General features: G+C 38.4%; 1 protein-coding gene across 1 annotated transcript in view; it reads right to left on the bottom strand.

The window, feature by feature from the left end:
• Positions 1 to 9,314: 9,314 nt before the first annotated feature.
• The window catches only part of LOC122736152 (meiosis-specific coiled-coil domain-containing protein MEIOC-like), a 33,277-nt gene continuing 22,322 nt past the window's right edge, over positions 9,315 to 20,269 (bottom strand). The window contains exons 4-8 of the mRNA XM_043978204.1: positions 17,181 to 17,282; positions 15,192 to 16,959; positions 14,586 to 14,720; positions 14,296 to 14,473; positions 9,315 to 11,077 (exon numbers count right to left, since the gene is read on the bottom strand). Coding sequence (XP_043834139.1) covers positions 10,827 to 11,077; positions 14,296 to 14,473; positions 14,586 to 14,720; positions 15,192 to 16,959; positions 17,181 to 17,282 — 2,434 coding nt within the window. The 3' untranslated portion in view covers positions 9,315 to 10,826. The remainder of the gene's footprint in view (positions 11,078 to 14,295; positions 14,474 to 14,585; positions 14,721 to 15,191; positions 16,960 to 17,180; positions 17,283 to 20,269) is intronic.

Here is a 20,269-nt window from a genome sequence, read left to right as displayed (position 1 = left end):
ATTCAACAAATGCTCATTAGATGACTCTTATGTGAGTAAAAGGACGACTAGGCTCCTTAGAAAAATTAAAGTAGGAAACTTTTGCTTTTGACATGGTTATGGGGGAGGGAGGAGATCAGAGCTTTGATTTTAAGTGTTAGAGAAATTTAATCCACCAACTCAAATCTGTTTTGTAGCTAACAGTCTTAGAGAGCTACCTGTGGACACTTAGAGGTTAAGTGACTTGCCCAGGGTCATACAGCACATGTCAGACAGTCAGAGATAGAGCTGAACCTTACTCTTCATGACTCAAGGCTGGTTCTCTTGACACTAGCCATGCTGTCTTCCAAAATCGCATGCAGGACTTGGATTATGGCACTGAATAAGTAAATTAATTTAGGTAGTATTGTCACTTTTGTTAGATTCACATGGCTTATTTATGACCAATATAATTTTCCAATTATTTAAGTCTGTTTTGATTTCTGTAAAAAAAAAAAAAACATTTTGTAGGGGGCAGCTAGGTGGTGCAGTGGATAAAGCACCGGCCCTGGATTCAGGAGTACCTGAGTTCAAATTCGGCCTTAGACACTTGACACTAGCTGTGTGACCCTAGGCAAGTCATTTAACCCTTATTGCCCTGCAAAAACAAAACAAAACAAAACAAAACAAAAAATAACCCAACATTTTGCAGTTATTTTCATATAGTGTTATATTTGTCTTGGTAGGTGAAATTCCAAATCTTGTATACATTCTATAGATATTTGAATGAAATTTCTATATCTCTTTCTACTGAAGTTTGTTGTAATATACAGAATGCTTTATGCCAAAAGTTTTCATGTTACCTCCATATTGTTATTTTCTTTGATGAAATTTTCTATTGTTTCTATGATTTCTTTGACTCACCAGTTCTTTAAGATTCAATTATGTAGCCCCCTATTAATTTTTAATCCTTTTTTCTAAGGTCCTTTGTTGAATATAACTTTCTTTGTTGCATGGTGCTCAATATAGGATGGGATTTTCTGCATTTATGAGGTTTTTGTTCTCAGATATATGGGTTAATTTTTGTAAAGGTACCATGAACAAACTAATATATAAACTCAATTCTGTTTCCATTCATTAATCATCACAGACATTCTATTCGGTTCTAACCTCTTTATTAGAAATTCTTGGATGTCCTCTATTTTGTTAAAGATCCATTTCCCACTGTAGAATTAAAATCAGTTTTTCAAGAAAAATTATTCTTGGTTATAAGCCTTTGTCATTTTGCTTTTTGGGGTATCATATTCCAAGCTTTTCTCTTCTTTATAATGGCACCTCCTAAGTCATGTCATTTTGACTATGGCTACTTACTTGAATGCTTTCTTTTTGGATTATTGCAGTATTTTTTTTCTTTGACTCAGAACCTCTGGATTTGGATATGATGTTCCTAAGAGTTTTCATTTTGGGATTTCTTTCAGGAAATGACTAGTACATTCTTTCTATTTTTACTTTGCCCTCCAGTTCTAAGAGAGCCAGGTCATTTTCATTTATGATTTCTTGTAGTATAGAGGCTTTCCCCCCAATAATTTTTAAGGAATCTGATGATTTTTAGCTTATCTCTCCTTGATTTGTTTTCTAAGTAAGTTGTTTTTGACTTGTTTATAGCTTACATTTTCTTGATTTTTTTTCTTCTTCCAATCTTTTAATTGTGTTTAAAAATGTTCTATTCTCATGAAGTCAGTACTATATATTTGACCCATTATGCATTTCAGGAGTCCATTCTTGGGCAAGGTTTACTACCAAGCTAGTAATTTTCCTTCCATGTCTTTGCCCCTAGTTGTCATTTCATTTAACATTACACTTTAGATCTCTTCCTTGTTCTTTGTCTACTTGTAGATTTAACTCTATTCTTTTGGGTTTACTTCTTGGACTTCTCATCATCCCTAGTATTTCTTCATTTGTATTTGGAAAATTTCTTCTAATGACTAATATCTTCCATTTTAGCTTCTAGATAGGGGTTTGGATCAGATGCTGCCCTTCTTCCCTCCATCCTCTCAGTAAAATGAGGCCTCACCTTCTATAGGCATTCCTAGCTTTGGGCTCAGGTGACTTAAATTTTTCCCTTTGCCTCTTCTATTCTCTATACCCTAAACCCAGGGTAGTCTTTAGCTCTAATTCTGACCCTGCTAGGGGCCAATCAGATGTTGTCAATTACACTGGGGGAACGCTTCCTAAAAACCTCTGGGTCTTCCACTTCCCAGGTACTGCCCTAGCCCTTCCTCCTGATATGACTTGGACTGCTGCAAATCTGGACCTGTTTCCTACTGTGGACCAAGTGCAGGCTGGCTGGTCTAGCCATGACCCGCTGCAGTTCAGCTGCCTGGGTGCTGCTACTGGGCACTGGCTACATTTCAGCCTTGTCTCATGTAGCTGGGGCACAGATTGCCTTGGGTCTTGTGCTGGGACCTGGTCTGGTCCTGTCTCCTGCTATGCATCCTGGTTGTTTACATGCTTTGCCTTCTGTTCACCCTCATTGCAGCACTGGACTAGACAGAACTTATAATTGTTTCTTTGGGGCTCACTTTATCATTGTTCCTTCCTATTCCCCACCCAACCAGAACACAAAGGTGCCCTCGCCCAGGATTCAGCCCTGCTCAGAAGCTGCTGGGATGATGGAAGAGACCCTTGGGGACATAGGATTAGACCAGCAGACACCAGCCCAGGTATATCAGCACCATGAGTATCTTCTGTCCGTTCATACATAACAGATGTCATCAATGTTCTTCAGGCATCAATGTCCTCATCATAGTTGGTGCTGAATAAATGTTCATTGATTGACTGACTGACACAATGGGACTTTATAGATATAAGAGTTGGAAGAGCCCTTGGAACATAGAACATAAGATGACTAATGACTGAGCTGGGACGAATCTTAAGGCTTTAATACCCTTATCTTACAGATGAGGAATAAGAGGTTCAGTGGCAGAGCCACAACTCGTGCCCAAGTCTGACTCCCCAGCCTAGACTCCTTCCAAATCCCAGAACAAAAAGACTGTGCCAGGCCAGGGTTCAGGTGATCAAGTAGCCTTAGGAAGATCACTATTGCCTTTCTCAAGCTTGAGTTCTTAAGGAAGGGTGGGAAGGGAGAAAGAGAATTTGGAGCATAAAGTTTTAAAAAATCGATGTGAAAATTTGTTTGTACATGTAACTTGGGGGAAATTCTAAATAAATAAATTTATTAAAAAAAAAAAAAGAAACTGCCTTGTGGTGGCATTTAACTAAGTGCAATGAGAATAGAAGGGGGAGGGGGGTTGGTAATAAGGTAAAGAGGAGCAGTCCCTGATTTATAAAGTGTTCTCTCCACTGCACCACCTAGTTGCCCCAAGGATCTGGACAGGTGAAGGGAATACCTTACATTGATGAGCTCACAAATGCTTCAATGGATCTGTGAAATACCAACTATAAAACCCTTAAAAGCCCTTCCCTCACAATCATAACCATGACTAAATGTTTTCAAAATAAAAGTATTTTGGGGGCAGCTAGGTGGTGCAGTGGATATAGCACCAGCCCTGAAGTCAGGAGGAGGGGGCAGCTAGGTGGTGCACTGGATAGAGCACCGGCCTTGGAGTCAGGAGGACCTGAGTTTAAATCCGGCCTCAGACATTTAACACTTACTAGCTATGTGACCCTGGGCAAGTCACTTAACCCCAACTGCCTCACTAAAAAAATAAATAAATAAATAATAAAAAATAGGGGCAGCTAGGTGGCACAGTGGATAGAGCACCAGCCCTGTAGTCAGGAGTACCTGAGCTCAAATCCGGCCTCAGACACTTAACACTTACTAGCTGTGTGACCCTGGGCAAGTCACTTAACCCCAATTGCCTCACTAAAAAAATAAAAAATAACTAACTAAATAAATAATTTTTAAAAATTTAAAAATGAAGTCAGGAGGACCTGAGTTCAAATCCGGCCTCAGACACTTGACACTAGCTGTGTGACCCTGGGCAAGTCACTTAACCCCAATTGCCTCACCCCCCCCCAAAAGCATTTTAAAAATGAATTGGAGGAAAAGAAAAATACCTAAAGAACGGATATTATTTTCTTTAAATTGTATTTATTCTCTTAATTTCCCTTATTTTAAATACTGTCCTATTTTCAATAAAGAAATCAAAGCAATTTAATGATACAAAATACTTTAATTTATAGGATTGCCAAGGTAACAGGAACAGATTATTTCTGTAACAAATACCCTTTTAAAAAATCTTATAAGAAATGATAGAAGATACTAATAAACAGGTTTCAAATATCAAAATCAAATGAACCCAAACAATAGCTGCATTAGCTCGGCACAGATACCTACAGAACAAATTTAAATCTGAAAAGTTATCAGCACAAAAATGTAATAAGGTTACACCGACCCATCTATAAATCACAGGATCTTCTTAAGGAGCCTGTCACTTACAGAAACTTAACATGAGATCGCACAAGCTGTATCATACTAGCTCTATATGTTTTAAAATAAGGCTTCCTTAGTTAAGATGAGAGTTTCCAAACAGAAAAGAATGCATCCAGACAAGGCCACAGAATACAATGAGCAAGGTCACACATATTAAGGTCATTCCAAAGTGATATTGATTTAACAACCCCCAGAGTAATTTGAATGGAGTGGGGTTTCAGTATAGCATGAGAATTTACTGAGAAAACAGTAAGAAGAGGTAGAAGTGGTAAGTTGTTTGTTTGGTTTTTTCAAATTTCAATAAACATACTTAAAGTTGTTCTAAGAAAAAATTAACTCAAGGAGATGATGACAAATTTTATACTGTATTAAATACTTCCACGTTTCTGTTAGTGCAGAGTAAACAGTTTTCAAATGTACTAGAAAAAAAGTTTCTGGAACAATTTAAAATCTATCTGGAGCAAATAAGATTAACCAAATAGGTATAAAATATTTATGATGAATAACTTATTAAAGCTAGACACCATAAATCTTTATATCTGTCACAGAAATAAAAGCAATATTAATTTTCTTCCCACATAACCCAGAAATAGCTTGGGGGATTTTTTGTTGTTGTTGGGTTTTTTGTGGTTTTTTTAATGGATGGGGAGGAAAGGGTTGTGGGGGTAATCATTCAGTTATTGATGTGCATAACAAAACCATTGGAAATTAAACTCTGTACAATAGAACTTTTTTTCTTTGATCTCCTCGCACTGATCTGTTTCTCTCATCATATATAGCTTAATAAACACGTAGGTTGGTCAGCTACATACTTAGTGCAGTGATGTGAGCTTGGTCACATCGGTGACAACTTCTAGACCTCAGCTCATCTCTATAAAATGAGGGGGCTGCACTAGATTGTCTCTGATTATCCCTTCCAGTCCCAAAGCTATGGCATTCATACCTTTTCAAAGCTTGTTTGGCCACCAAAAAGGGGAATCTGGCCAAGGGCACCTCAAAAATCCTTTGCCACTTCAAAATACCCCAAGCAGCTTCTCAATAGAGAGAAGCCTTGATACCAAGTTTCCACTTATTATTGTTAAAGCGGCTCCCAATTTACTTAGCCTTTCCACTGTCACTGCTAACAGCTTAAAGAGCACACAAAACACCAGGCTTTCTTTTTCTTTTTTTGGTTTTGCATTCTCCCTCTAAGGCAGAACATGCTATCATTGGCATGGGGAGCTCCCAAGGAGGAGGCCCCTCTGCCAATGCAGGCCGACAAGTGAGAGGTCTCAGAGAGCTGTCCCAACCACTAAGAAATGAAGTGACTTGCCCAGGACCACATAGCCAGTATGTGTCAAAGGCAGGATTTAAGCCCAGGTCTTCCTGCCTCTTAAGGGCAGCTCTCTTAACTACACCACTCCCGCTCTATTCTGTTTTTAATGCTCACACTACACACACCCTCCACAAGGGTCACTACTCTACAATAGGGCATATCTATTCAAGTCCCAAACCAGGAATGGAAGAGCTATGCTGTTGGTCCAAGCTATTAAGTCATACGTGTGGAGGGAAGGGGGAGAAGTAATGGAATAATTACAATGTAATTTTGTGGACAAATTTTTCTCCTTCCCTTTTATAACATTTACATACACATACACATACCTACATACATATGTCTGCCCATCAGAGTATAATGTTTGTAAGTAGGGATGGTTTCATTTTTACAATTTCTACCCCCAGCAACTAGTACAAGACCTGGTGCAATAAGCATTTAAGAAATGCTTGCTGATTGACTTATTGATTGTAGAAGACCAAATGCTAGTAAGTGGGACTAAAAGACTTGCATAGAGGCCAGTGCATCAAGATCTTAACAAGCTCGAGGATTCGATTCTCTCCAGGTGAAACAAACAGAAATCAGGACAAGACTAGAAAACAGCAGGGTATGGCCAAGGGAGGGCTGAATTCAAAGGTCAGATGATCTCTCTGGGTTTAAATCCCAGATCTGCTTCTCACTAGCAGATGATTTGGGCAAGTCACTCAACCTCTCTAGGCCTCATTTTCTCCCTGTGTAAAGAGAGGAGCCAGGACTAGATGACCCCATCCATCCCTAAATCTATGATCCCAGGAAGGTGTAACGTTCTTAAGGATCATTCAAAACATCTAGGAGACATCTGTGAAGCTCTCCAGCAGCAGTTCTCAAACACTTTGGTATCAGGACACCCATCCCACTCTTAAAAATGACCTGAGACACTGAAAAGCTTCTGTTTAGGTGGGTTATATCTACTGATATTAACCAGAGTAATAACTAAAATATACTGGGGTGTTATGATGAAAAGGGCTTTTAGAGCCTCTGAAAGTATTGGGAGCCCCCAGACCCCATCTTGAGAACCACTGCCCAAGAGGGGAAAAGCCAAAAGGTCCCACCACTGTAAAGTATAATTATAGAAAGAAATCTATTCACGAGTTGGGAGAAGTCACATTATTTTCTTAAAGCTTTTTCAATGCCCAACACTGAAAGTCTTTTCCAATCTAACTGCCGCTGGGATCATGGGTTGGGAGTGACTGGGAGGTCTTTGGGTCCTCTTTCCACTCCATGAGGCTGGAAGCCAAGGATTTCACACCCGGAGACAGATACATACTGTTACTACTTAATTACAGATGTATCCGTGACTGTGAATCCAGTTTCTTGCATTACAGGAATTTCTCCAAAGTAGATATTCTGCTTCATGGGAAGCCTTTACAAGTCTCATTCCTACTGAGGTATCTCACCTTCATCAGTGTGTTTCCTGTGCTCCAGGGCCTCCTCAGGAAGCAGAGGGGACCCTGGCTTCTTTGGGGTGGCACCACCTGGCACAATAGCAGCTCTGGTAGGTGTTCATAAGCATGGGGGCAGGAGGAGGGGCCAGGCTGGCTACATGCAGGGTCTCCTCATCTTAATGTGGATCAGCGGGGTATGAATTTCTTGGCCAGAGCAATTAATGAAACCATCTCCTAAGGCAAGAACAAATGATGAAAAGTATTTCTGGAGGAAGTCCCCAAGTACTCCTAATGAAACCACAGGCCTCAGTATTAGAATAAACCTGAAGCAAATGGCCAGGCATTTCCTGGTATTATTGCTAGACTGGCTTTATGACAGATTTCCCATTGCTTTTGTTCCAAAGAGGTTCCATCTTTAAATTGATCAGTCACTGTAAGAATATCTTGAATATTTATTTCATTTCTAACTTATAAAAATGCCTAAGAAAATCCAAGCTTAGTTTGCAAAATCCAAACACCAGGAATCTTTGTTTTTAAGGAAGGTAACTGAAATAACTTTCTGGCAACTTCTGTTATATGTAAATGGCAATCTCCAAAGTGCAAGAGGAATATTGAGTGTAGGGAAGCTATTCCCAGGAAATTCTTTCTTGTAAACCTTTGCATTTGAATAGAAATTCAGAACATGCTGAGCTTCAGTTTAATCTACTTTTTTTTTTTTTTTTTTTGGTGAGGCAATTGGGGTTAAATGACTCGCCTAGGGTCACACAGCTAGTGTCAAGTGTCTGAGGCTGGATTTGAACTCAGGTCCTCCTGAATCCAGGGCCGGTGCTTTATTCACTGCGCCACTTAGCTGCCCCCAGTTTAATCTACTCTTAAAAATAAAAACCACTAAGAGAATATAGCTCCTTCTTCTCTTTGTCCATACTGCTACCTAATATACAAACACAGAGAGTAAACTGTATTCTATGCTGGGTTTATTGCTAATTGAATACTAATGAGTTCTAAAGACCACACTGCAGTTAGTTACCAGCACCCCAAACATGGGTCATTGCATATCAAAGATCAGTCACTAACTCTAAAGAATCTTAAGTACATTATAACTTCAAAATGTTAAATGTTAATATCCATTAACCATGCATAATCAACACCTTGCTGCACAGAGGCAAGAAGCAAGAGCTGACTGAAATTGTGTCTATGGGTCTCCCCTCTTGGTTAAAGAGCTCTCAACCATGTCCAAGGAAGGTAAAACTCCAGTCTGCTCATTGTTATAATTCAAAGCAAATATACTATAATTTCTTTAAATGTACTTTTAAATAGCAATAGAAAGGAAGCGCACGAATGCACTTATTTATTTAAAAAATTAGACTACAAAAGGCACATTAACTATATTATAAAGACATTAAGAAGAGCACATCCCTTCAACAATTATCACAAATATAACTGTCTTAATTTGCTCATACATTCACTACCACAAAATGTCTCCTTTGACTATGATTATCCTATAAACGGCATTTAGGAAAGAAATGAACATCACTGCTTTCAATTTTTGATTTCTTAGCTATGTACTCAAGACTGATATTGCATCTTAAAGTAAAATGTAAACACTGAATGCTTACTAGTTCATTTGTCTGATGAGTCACCTTCTGAAATGATTTAAATAGTGCAAATAAGCTGCGCACACATACACTCACACAGAAACTGATAAAGATGACATCAGAATACTTCTCTTCAACATCATTTTTTAAAAATTTGGACCAAGACTGAAAAACTACTTAGGACCGTTTTGTAAATGTATTCTAAGTCATAACAAATTTTACATTCTCCTACTCCACAAATAACTATTCTGCAAGACTGATCACTATTAGCCATGGCACTGCTATTAAATACACAGCATCTGGTTTGGAAGCATTCACAAATCCAAAACTATACTGTTTGTCAAAGCACATAGAAAAAATATTGCCTTAATCTATAAAGTATCCAATTTATGAAGATCTATGAAGAACTTTTACTTACAGTGATTATTAAATTTTTCCATATGTTAATATAATTCCTTTTCAAACTTTAAAAAAGAACTGCAGGGGGGCAGCTAGGTGTTGCAGTGGATAGAGCACTGGCCCTGGATTCAGGAGTACCTGAGTTCAAATCTGGCCTCAGACACAACACTTACTAGTTGTGTGAACCTGGGCAAGTCACTTAACCCTCATTGCCCTACAAAAAAAAAAAAAAAAGAACTGCAGGGTCTACCATCAAATCTCCCCAATGTTCTAATCACTATGAAGATGACTTGGTTATTAATGCATTTTGAAAACAAAACGTTAAGACATGATTATTAAAGTATTAAAATAGTCCTAAAGAGTCTAAGTAGACAAGACTTCTTTCTAATTTTTCATCGTGCATATTCAAATTAACACATAACAATTTGATTGTCTAAGCCACAGTATGGGAATTAGTTAAGAGTATATAACTTTTCATGCTAAAACAATTCAGTTAAACAACTTTGGTAACCTAGTATAGAGTTAGCTTTGTGTAAATATTTTGCAACCATCTCTTCCCACCCAAAAACCCATTTACTTTACATATGTGTTTATACATATGCAGGTGTCCTTAAAGTCTTAATGCAGTTGTAAGCGTACTAAGGTTCTAAACTACACTAAGACTTTGTGGACACCACACATATACACACACACACATACCCCTGTGTGTGTGTGTGTGTGTGTGTGTGTGTGTGTGTGTGTGTGTGTAGCAACATTATATAGAGGCATATAACAATTCATTTCCTGAGTAAATCATTAAATCTGATTAGGAAAATTTAACCAAAAAAGGGGGAGGACAAACCACTGTCATATTATTAAAATAAAATATTAAATAAACATTAAATAAATATGGAATGTTTATGAAATTATAGTACCAAAAACTAATACATATAGCCATACTTCTGATTAAGTGCATACTAAGTTAAACGATTACTTTAAAATCCATCATACAGAATTAGTAAATGTGATTTCAAATCCTGAGTGTACTTTAATTCACCTGTTAATGGTAACTTTAACAAGCTACTTAAGTTACAAAAACCTCTCAGTCCCTTTGTTTCCTTAGGGACTAGTAAAATAGGAATTCAGCTATGATCATTATACCAGCTAAAAATCCTGAATTGACCACATGATCACATGAAATGTTTTCTCAAATTAAGTCACTATAGCTTAAATAATTAACCAATTTGGAAAAAATGTGAAAGATTTTCCATTTCCTGCTCTGGTACAGTTAGACAAAAATGTCTTTAAAAACCCAAATTACTCTGGCACCCAAATGATTTTTAGAACCTTTTACAAACTTCAATGTATGCTTTGCAGACTTCCTGGGGAAAACTGACTCTCCAGGTGCTTTGCCATCATTTATCAGTCACAAAGGTTAGTTATCCTTTCTCCAGTTAATTTCAGATTGGAAAGAAGCAAAGAAACATTCAGCTACCTCCATCTTCCTAAGTGATCCGATATTTCACAGAGAATACATTGCAATATTATAAGAAATGCCACCTCCCTCTTTAGAAACATGCATTCTGACATCACAATAACCAATTTGCAACCATCGGTTATTTAAAAAAAACATTTTTTTTGAGAACCTGGAAATTCTTATAATTGGAAAAGTGCTTTTGCCCCGAGGATTTTTAAGCAATGACTCAAGAATCTACTTTGTGCTCTCCACTTCCCTTTTCTATTCCATGATCTTCATGTTTCATAATGATTTTCTCCTGGGCACCGGCATTTTGGGGACACAGTTCTTGTAACACCCTTTCAATCTCTTCCAGTTTCACAGGCGACCTGAAGCAAGTTTTGGGCAGAGTCATCTGCAATGCACACCATAAAGCAGTCCGTGTCTTCCGTGTTGCTAGGGCAAGCTCTTTAATGACCAATGCCAGAGCCAAGACATCTGTAACAAAAGAGAAGATGTTGCTGATCAGAACAATGTGCCCAGAGGTAAGCTATACAATGCTCAAAGCAATAATACAAATCAGTACTTTCTCATTATTTTTTTTACCATGTTGTAAAGCCTGGGTAGAAAGTAGGACATACCTTAGATGTATCTGTTTATACATGTGTGTATGGGTGTGTGTGTATGGAGGGAGAAATCGAGAAAGAGAGCTAGCTAGAGAGAAAGAGATAATTTCTTCTTCGTTAGAATGTAGACTTGGGGGCAGCTAGATGGTTCGGTGGATAAAGCACCAGCCCTGGATTCAGGAGTACCTGAGTTCAAATCCGACCTCAGACACTTGACACTTAATAGCTGTGTGACCCTGGGCAAGTCACTTAACCCCCTCTGCCCTGCAAAAAAAAATAATAATAATAAAATAGAGATAGATAAATAGAAAGAAAGAAAGAAAGAAAGAAAGAAAGAAAGAAAGAAAGAAAGAAAGAAAGAAAGAAAGAAAGAAAGAAAGAAAGAAAGAAAGAAAGAAAGAAAGAAAGTAGACTCCTTGGGCGTAGGAGCTGATTTATTTTGTCTTTTTGTTGTTTTGTTTTGTTTTGTTTTGTATCCCTAGAGCTTAGCAAGTGTCTGGAAGATCTTAATTACTTAATAAACAATTGTTGTTGACCTCTGCCAAAAAAAAAAAAGTAGGACATACTACATTGTAGGGAATAGATACACAGACAGGAGTCAAGCAGAAGAGCACTAGGGAACATGTAATCTCCAAGAACTGAGTCAATGAGTATTTATTAAGTGCCTACTGTGTGCCCAGGCCTGTGCTAGGCACTGGGGATGGTCCCTGCCCTCAAGGAGCGTGAAGTCTAAGGGAAGAGACAATAAGCAAACAACTTCCTACAAAAAAGATAGAGACAGAATGAATTTGAGAATGTTGTTTGTCCTTCGTTCTCAGAGAGGACCATGACAGATGTCAAGACTTGCAATGAATTAGATTTAAGTGAGGAAGGGCTGTGCAAAGTCACCAACCTCACTTTCTCTTCTCCTCCAGAGCCATCTGGGTCCAGTGGCAAGGTATATTATTAGGACAACTGGAGATGGCCCCGGGGTAGCGGTGTTAAAGGAAAGAAGAGGGGCACAGATGAGAGAAGGAACAAAGGCAAGATCAACAGGACTTGACAACATATTGGACAGCATGTGTGCATGTGTGCATGAGAGAGAGAAAGAGAAAGAGAGAGGTGTCAAAGATGCCACCTAGGTTGTGAGGCTGGGGGACCAGGAGTGACAGGGAAGTTTGGAAGGAAGGAAGGTTTGGAGAGAAAAGTCTGAGTTCAATTTTGGATATCAGGAGCTTGAGAAATGGCCATTATCCTCCCTGGTAACTCAGAAATGGGGCTTTGGGAAAGAGAATAGTTTCAAGTTAAGAGTGAAGTGTAAAAGTGTGCTCACTCCTGGGAGTGGCTCCAAGGGGAATAAAAAAATGACAAATATTTACTTCAACAAGGTAGTGTCAGATACACCTTGTTTGCTTTTATACCCCTGTCTTAAGTAGTTTTCTCTAAGTTTCCCCATTCTGGATTTTACTGCTACTTTTCAATAATGGGCCACTTGTTAAGAAAGCAAAGCCTAGGTATGGGATTTTTAAAAACAATTATGTAGAAGTCATCAAATCAGCTTTGTTCATTCAAAAGTGCCCCAGATTTTTTGAAACAAGTATCTCTGATAAAGGTCGTATTTCTCAAATATACAGAGAAGTGAGTCAAATTTATAAAAATATAAGTCACTCCCCAATTAATAAATGGTCAAATGATATGAACAGACAGTTTTCAGACAAAGAAATCAAAGATATCTATAATCATATGAAAAAATGCTCTAGATCACTACTGAGCAGAAAAATGCAAATTAAAATAACTCTGAGGCATCACCTCACACCTATCAGAGTAGCAAATATAACAGAAAAGGAAAATACTGGATACTGGGGAGAATGTGGGAAAACTGGGATGCTAATCCACTGTTGGTGGAGTTGTTTAAAGATCCAACCATCCTGGAGAGCAATTTGGAACTATGCCCAAAGGGCTATAGAACTGTGCATATCCTTTGATTTAGCAATACCACTGCTAGGTTTACATCCCAAAGACATCCCCCAGAAGAGAAAAAACCTTATTTGTACAAAAATATTTATAGCAGCTCTTTTTGTGGTGGCTAAGAATTGGAAATCAAAGGAATGTCTATCAATTGGGAAATGCTAAACAAACTGTGGTATATGATGGTGATGGAATATTATTAGGCTATAAGAAATGACAAGCAGGATGACTTCAGAAAGGCCTGGAAAAATATGTATGAAATGATGTATGGTGAAGAGACAGCAATATTGTTTGATTCTAAGCAATACAATGATCCAACACAATCCCAAAGGACTAACGATGAAGCATACTATCCACCTCCAAAGAAAGAACTGATATTGACTGAACACAGACTAAAGCATGCTATTTTTCACTTTCTTTCATTCACGTTTTTTAATACAAAATGACTAATATGGTAATGTTTTACAAAACTGCACATGTAAAACCTATATCTGATTGCTTACTGCCTTACAGAAAGGGGAAAGGAGAGAGAGATGGATAAAATTTGGAACTCAAAACTTTAAATAAAAATGTTTAGTTTTTTGTTTGTTTTTTTTAAGTGCCCCAGGTAATTCTCTAAAACTATAAAATGTAGATCTGTACTGGGAGAGCAAGATCATTACCAGGAGCTCCCTAAATTGACAAAACTCCAGGTCCAGTTCACTCTCCCAAGAGATTAAAAATATACACTTAAACTGTACATATATAACCTATATCCGATTGCTTGCTGTCTTGGGGAAGGGGGAGGAAGGAGGGAGGGAGAAAAATTTGGAACTAGAAATCTTATAAAAACAAATGTTGAAAACTATCTCTACATGTAGCTAGAAAATAATAAAATACTTTTATGATTTAAAATATATATACTCGGGGGCAGCTAGATGGCGCAGTGGATAAAGCACCGGCCCTGGAGTCAGGAGTACCTGAGTTCAAATCCGGCCTCAGACACTTAACACTTACTAGCTGTGTGACCCTGGGCAAGTCACTTAAATTGCCTCACTAAAAACAAAAACAAAAACAAAAACAAAAACAAAAACAAAACAAAACAAAACAAACAAAAATATATATATACACACATACACACACATACACTTAAGGAATACTTGCCTTTTTCATTGTTATAACGAATTCCTTGTTGGGGTAAATTAGCAGCATTAGTAAGTTCATCTTTACGCTTGGCTTGCGTAGCATGAATGGTTTCTAAATGATGTTCCAGAGTAAAGGATATATTTTCATGGACAGGGCTACCACGAAGCTTTTCCATCTTTCTTAGTAAGGTCAAAACCTTAAAAGAAACATCTATACATTTAGTTGGTTGTAAACCACACATATTTTAAACTCGACATACATAACTACTACTCCAAACATACTTGATCAATATGAATACATGTACTCACTCTGGCTTGTTCCTTTAACTGATCCACAATTAATCGATCAACTCGGGAAGGATTGGCAGGGAGTCGGGACACAGGAGTGTTATTTGAACTAGAGACCCTCTTTCCTGGAAAGCTTCTTGCAAGATCTGCCTCAGTCTAAGGAAATGTAAATATATATGAAGCGTGAGATTTGGAGAGCAAAAAAAAAACCCATATAACATAGAGACAGAGATATGAGTATGTATGTCTATATACATATAGATACACATATACATATAATCACATCTATATGTCTATATATTTTTAATCACATATAGCTATAAATGATAAGATTTGCCCAGTATCAATCACAATACATGAGTGTCATGGAAATGGAAAAATTCAAAGAGTGTGCCAGATACACACATATTCTCATTCATTCTCTCTCTCTCTCTCTCTCACACACACACACACACACACACACACACACACACACACACATTTAGCTAATATAGCTTGATACTGGGAAATTCTATTTGGCATCCTCTATTTGATTTTTTTTCCTCCACACCAGCTGTGAAGCTGGATAGAACCATGATGTGAAATGTTCCAATTTGTATATAACCAGACTGAACTCATATCTATTACCTTTTTCCGTTCTTTTTCTAGAGCTCTCCACTGCTCATAGCACTCCTCCAGTTGGGTATGAAGTTCATAAGCAGGTCCCCTACGATTTCTTGGAGGCCGGTATTTGTTAAAAGGTTGTGGAAAGGCAAAATATGGTGGAGTTACTTCCCTACAAAAGAAATCACTAACAAAGGGATTCAAATTGTTAAAGTCACCATAGTGGAAAATGTCAACAAGCTCTGAAAAGGGAAATGTTGATGGTGGGAAAGTTAAGTTAGCTGTTGACATAAAGGGAGAAGGGTTAAATGGGGTAAAATTAGGATTTTGTTTAAGCTCTGACACTAAAGGCAAAACAGGAAGGAAGGATGGATTGATGAAATCTGACATGTTAACACCACTCTTTTCTTGTTTCTTTTGGAAAATAGTAAACTGCTGATGGTTCTGACCGGTGTGACTAGGCTGGGGAATCAAATTTCTCCTCGCTTTTCTGTCATCTAGATTCTGTTTTTTTCGGCCTCTATATCTATCAGAGTGTTCACTAGCAGCATTCTGCTGCAACAGGCAGCTGGATGACAAATGGGCAGGAACTTTGCAATAACGATGATCCTTAGTGGCCGATGGGTCGTGGGGAAAACATCCCATTTGTGTATTTGGTTTCTGATTTTTAGTGCCAGAATTGGGAAATCCCAGGCCATTATGAATGCCATTTGGTATGTGTAACCTCCCTTCCTTCCTGAAAAAGGGTTCTGGTGGTGTCTGCAGGTAACATGAAGGAGAAATCACAGACTGATGCATGGGAGTGCCGCCAGAAAAGACTGGAACTCCAGAAGAGGGCTGACAGCCCATTGGCTTCACAAATGCAGAATTCACAGGAACTGGACTGAACACATTACCATGCACCCAAGTATGCTCCCTGAAGAATGACTGACAGTTTCCATTTGGTAAAGCAGCATTTAGAGACAAATTGTAGTCAAGGGGTTTCGAGGGAATTCCTTCCGAATTTATGGGAAATTGGCGTCCATTATCTTCAAAGTTGCCCATAATGTTGAAGTTACTGGGATCATTTGGTGAGCTGGTTTCCTGGGACTTCCTGTCGATTATTGCTGACAAATTTTCTTCAGGCAATGGTTGGTTGACAAAGCATAGGGGAGGTGGAATAGACAATTGTATTTGCTGAGAAGGTATCATACCTTCATTTATTTTAGGAAGCAAATGGCTTTCATGATATATATATGGATCAGCAGCTGCACTGCCCAAATCATTGGAGCACTTCATTTCTTCCTGGATATTAATTTTCATTATGTTCTCGTTTGCTTGTTCAGGTTTCCAAGATTCCTTCTGAATACTAGCACTATCTTCATGGCTACTTTGAAAATAAGAGTTAAGATGAGAACAGTTCTTTTCATAATCATTATTTAATTTCATGTTCTCATAATTAGTCTCCCTTTGATTGAATTCTTCATTCTGCAAAGTGAATCCTCCTGGTTGAATAAGAGCATTGGTTTTAAAAGTCGAATTATCCGGGTGAGTACTTTTGAAAATATTATCAGGTAGCTGATCAGAATGGTCTGAAGGAGAAAGCCAAGACTCTACCAATGTAAGGTCATCAAATGTACTTTGTAAGTTCTCTATATCAGGTGATGTCTGAAAGTGTCCTTGACCGAAATTCTGTGTTTCAATGAAGTTTGAAAAATCTTCAACAGAATTCTTGAGAGAATATCCTGAACAATCACCATCACTACCAAAATTAGGTGTCCACATGGGAGGAAGAAGTCTGGACAAAGAATTCCTATAACAAAGACCACAATTAATAATAATAACAACCATCATTCAATGCATTCTACAACTAAAATATTACAATTATCTGTAAAAAGTTATCAAAGTCCACATGCTTCCAATCCCTCTCCCAGAACATGGCTCTCAGTAAAGTTCTAGAGGCAGTCAATATGTTTAAAGAACAAACAGAACATCTCTCTATAATATGTAACAGGACCTTCTTCATAAACTTACCAGTCTGTAACAGGCTCTGGGTTATTTGGCTCCTCCAAAATGCTGGAAACCAATCCAAATGTTTCAGGGCCATTTCCAGGGTAAGATAAATTGATTTGTGCTCTGGAAAATACATCCACCAGATAATTTTGAGAAATAATTCACAAACAAAATACCTACGCCACCATTAACAACCAATTACTTTTACATCAGAATGTACCACATCTTTTTTTTGTTGTTGTTAACTACTGACAAAGCAGAACACTTCTAAGGGATAAATGGCAGGCTAGTAATTAGACAGAGATCAGGATGGTAAAGCCTCTAGAGATTGTACCACACAAGGCTTGGTTGAAAAAACTCATGGGTTTTTTTTGCCTGAGTAAACAGGAGCACCACCTTCCAATACTTAAGGAATGTCATTAACAGGTTGATCTATTTGGATTTAAGTCTCTAATAAAGTACCTCAGGGATCTCTCCTCTCCCCTATGCTGTTTAAAGTTTTTATCAATTACCTCTAGAAAAACATCAATGCATGCATGTGTTAATTACACATGCCTGGAAGGAATACTTAATATGTTGCATGACAAGAAGCCCCAAAGGTGCTGACAGGCTAGAATAATGAGGCAAAATCAAAGATGCAATTTAACAAAAAGAATGCAAAATCCTTGATTGTAATATATAACCTGTATCACATTACTTGCTGGCTTCATAAGGGAGGAGGGAAGGGAGGGTGGGAGAAAAATTTGGAACTCTAACAAATATCTTTACATATAATTGGAAATTTTTTTTTTGGATGAGGCAATTGGGGTTAAGTGACTTGCCCAGGGTCACACAGCTAGTAAATGTGTCAAGTGTCTGAGGCCAGATTTGAACTCAGGTCCTCCTGAATCCAGGGCTGATGCTCTATCCACTGTGCCACCTAGCTGCCCCAATTGGAAAATTTTTTTTAATTAAATTAAATTTTTAAAGAGAGGGAAAAAAAGAAATAAATGTAAAATCCCATAATGTGAGTTAAAAATCAACTTCACAAATATTAGAGGAAAAGGCATATCTAGACAACATTGTCAGTGAAGAAAATAGTTGGGGGTTTTAGTGTTCTGCAAGTCTTATTTGAATCAAATTGAGTATGACACAGCAGTCAAAAAAATGGAAGAGAGCTTCAAGTTTAAGAGACACAACCATCCCAAACCAGGGAAGCAATAACCCTATGGTGTTCTTCTCAAAGCCTATCAGATCTGCAATACTATGTTCATTTTAGGTGTTTTATCTTTAAAAAAAAAAAAATTGGGTGGGGGGAGGGAGAATAAAAGCTTCAGTGTGTCCAGAAACTAGTGCCCAAGATGTTCAAAGGTTACAAAGGTCTCAGGACCACGACAGATGCGGGGTGGCTGAAGGAACATGGATGCTGAGCCTGGACAAGAGAAGGCTTAGGAAGACTGAGAAAGCAAGTCCTTCAAGGGCTCTCATGTATTAGATGAATTTGGATTTTTGTTTGGACCCTAAAGGCTACAACTTGCAACAATGAGGGGAAGCTGCCAGGGGGTGGATTTGAGTTTACTGTAACAATAAAAGCTGTCCACCTGGAAATGAATGGGCCCCTAAGCAGGGGGTGGGATCCCCTCAATGGAAGTGTTCAAGCAAAGACTGGAAAGCCGAATTCAAAATTCAGCCAACATTGATTAAGCTTCTACCACATGCAAAGCACTGTGCTAAGAACCTAGGATTAAGGGAAAAAAGACAGTCTCTCACTTTAAGGAGTTTACGTCTGAATAGAGGGGCATAAAATGTACACGAGTGAAAACAATACAAAGGAAGGCATGATCGAGGCAGAAGAAAGGTGTAAAAAAGGGTATAGACAAGGTACAGTTTATATGTATGAAGGGAGAGAACACTCAGCTGTTGAGGATGTGATGTACAGGCTTAGGAAAGGCCACATGGAAAAGGAGATGCTGTCACTGGATGTTGTTGTTTGTCCTTCATTCTCAAAGAGGACCATGACTTTAGGAGGTGATGTCATGACTTTCAGTGAACTGAAGTGAGGGAGGGCTGTACAAGGCCACCAATCTCACTCTCTCCTCCAGAGCCATCTGGGTCCAGTGGCAAGATATATATCAGGACAACTAGAGTTGACCCTGGATGTTTAAGGCAATTGGGGTTAAGTGACTTGCCCAGGGTCACACAGCTAGTAAATGTCTGAAGTAAGATTTGAACTCGGTTCCTCCCTACTTCAGGGCCAGTGTTCTATCTACTATACCACCTAGCTGCCCCTGATGATACTGGAGCTGAATTTTGAAGGAAGTTGAGCTTTCTAAAAAGATGAGAAGGGAAGGCATCCTGAGCACGAAGTATGCTGTAGAAGGACTACTCTTCAGGTATGGGTGAAGTCCCCTCCCAACTCAGATTCAGTGACAGTGAATACACCAATTAATAAAAGAACTTTAAAGATTAACCTGTGATCAGTACGGTCAGTTCTAATGATATAAAATAGAAACAATTATATAAAATGCCAGGTGGATTCCCAGACTGGACCACATTATTTCAGCTATACTCAACTCCCAGTTGCTGAGTCTCTAGACTTGAAGTTTCTATTAAGAATCCCTTTGCACCCACACCACACAAGAAAGTGGCTGCCTCCTGTTTTCAAAGCAGAGAAGACAGGAGAAACACAAGTTAAACAGTTTCAGGATAAACTGCAAAAGAACTCCGCCTTCAGACCAAGCTATGAGGTACAAGCAGCTCTTCCACAGAGCAAAGAGTTCTTATATCACTAAAAAGTTTCAGTGATTTCTCAAATATCTCAAGTGGCCCAAGTCTGGGTTCTCTTCTGCACAAAAGGCAAGCCCCTCCATAGTTTCATGTATGAAGTAAAGGGAGTGCAGGGGCCTGAGCACCAACAGTATCCCCCAACCCCTCTATCCATATTCCAATACCTTTATCCTTAAGAAAACTGAATGATATCCAATCACAAAAGGTAGTCGTCCTCAAGATTGAATGGGGATGGGGCAAGAAAAAAAAATTTATAACATATTGAATTGCTTGAGTTCTTGCGGGGTGGAGTGGGGAGGGAAGAAGAGAAAGTTGGAACACAAAGTTTTTAAAAATTGATGTCA

The sequence above is a fragment of the Dromiciops gliroides genome, chromosome 1 (genome assembly GCF_019393635.1).
Source record: "Dromiciops gliroides isolate mDroGli1 chromosome 1, mDroGli1.pri, whole genome shotgun sequence".
Taxonomy (NCBI): domain Eukaryota; kingdom Metazoa; phylum Chordata; class Mammalia; order Microbiotheria; family Microbiotheriidae; genus Dromiciops; species Dromiciops gliroides.
The sequence above is the reverse complement of the archived record's forward strand: the minus strand, read 5'-3'. Positions and strand labels throughout refer to the sequence as shown.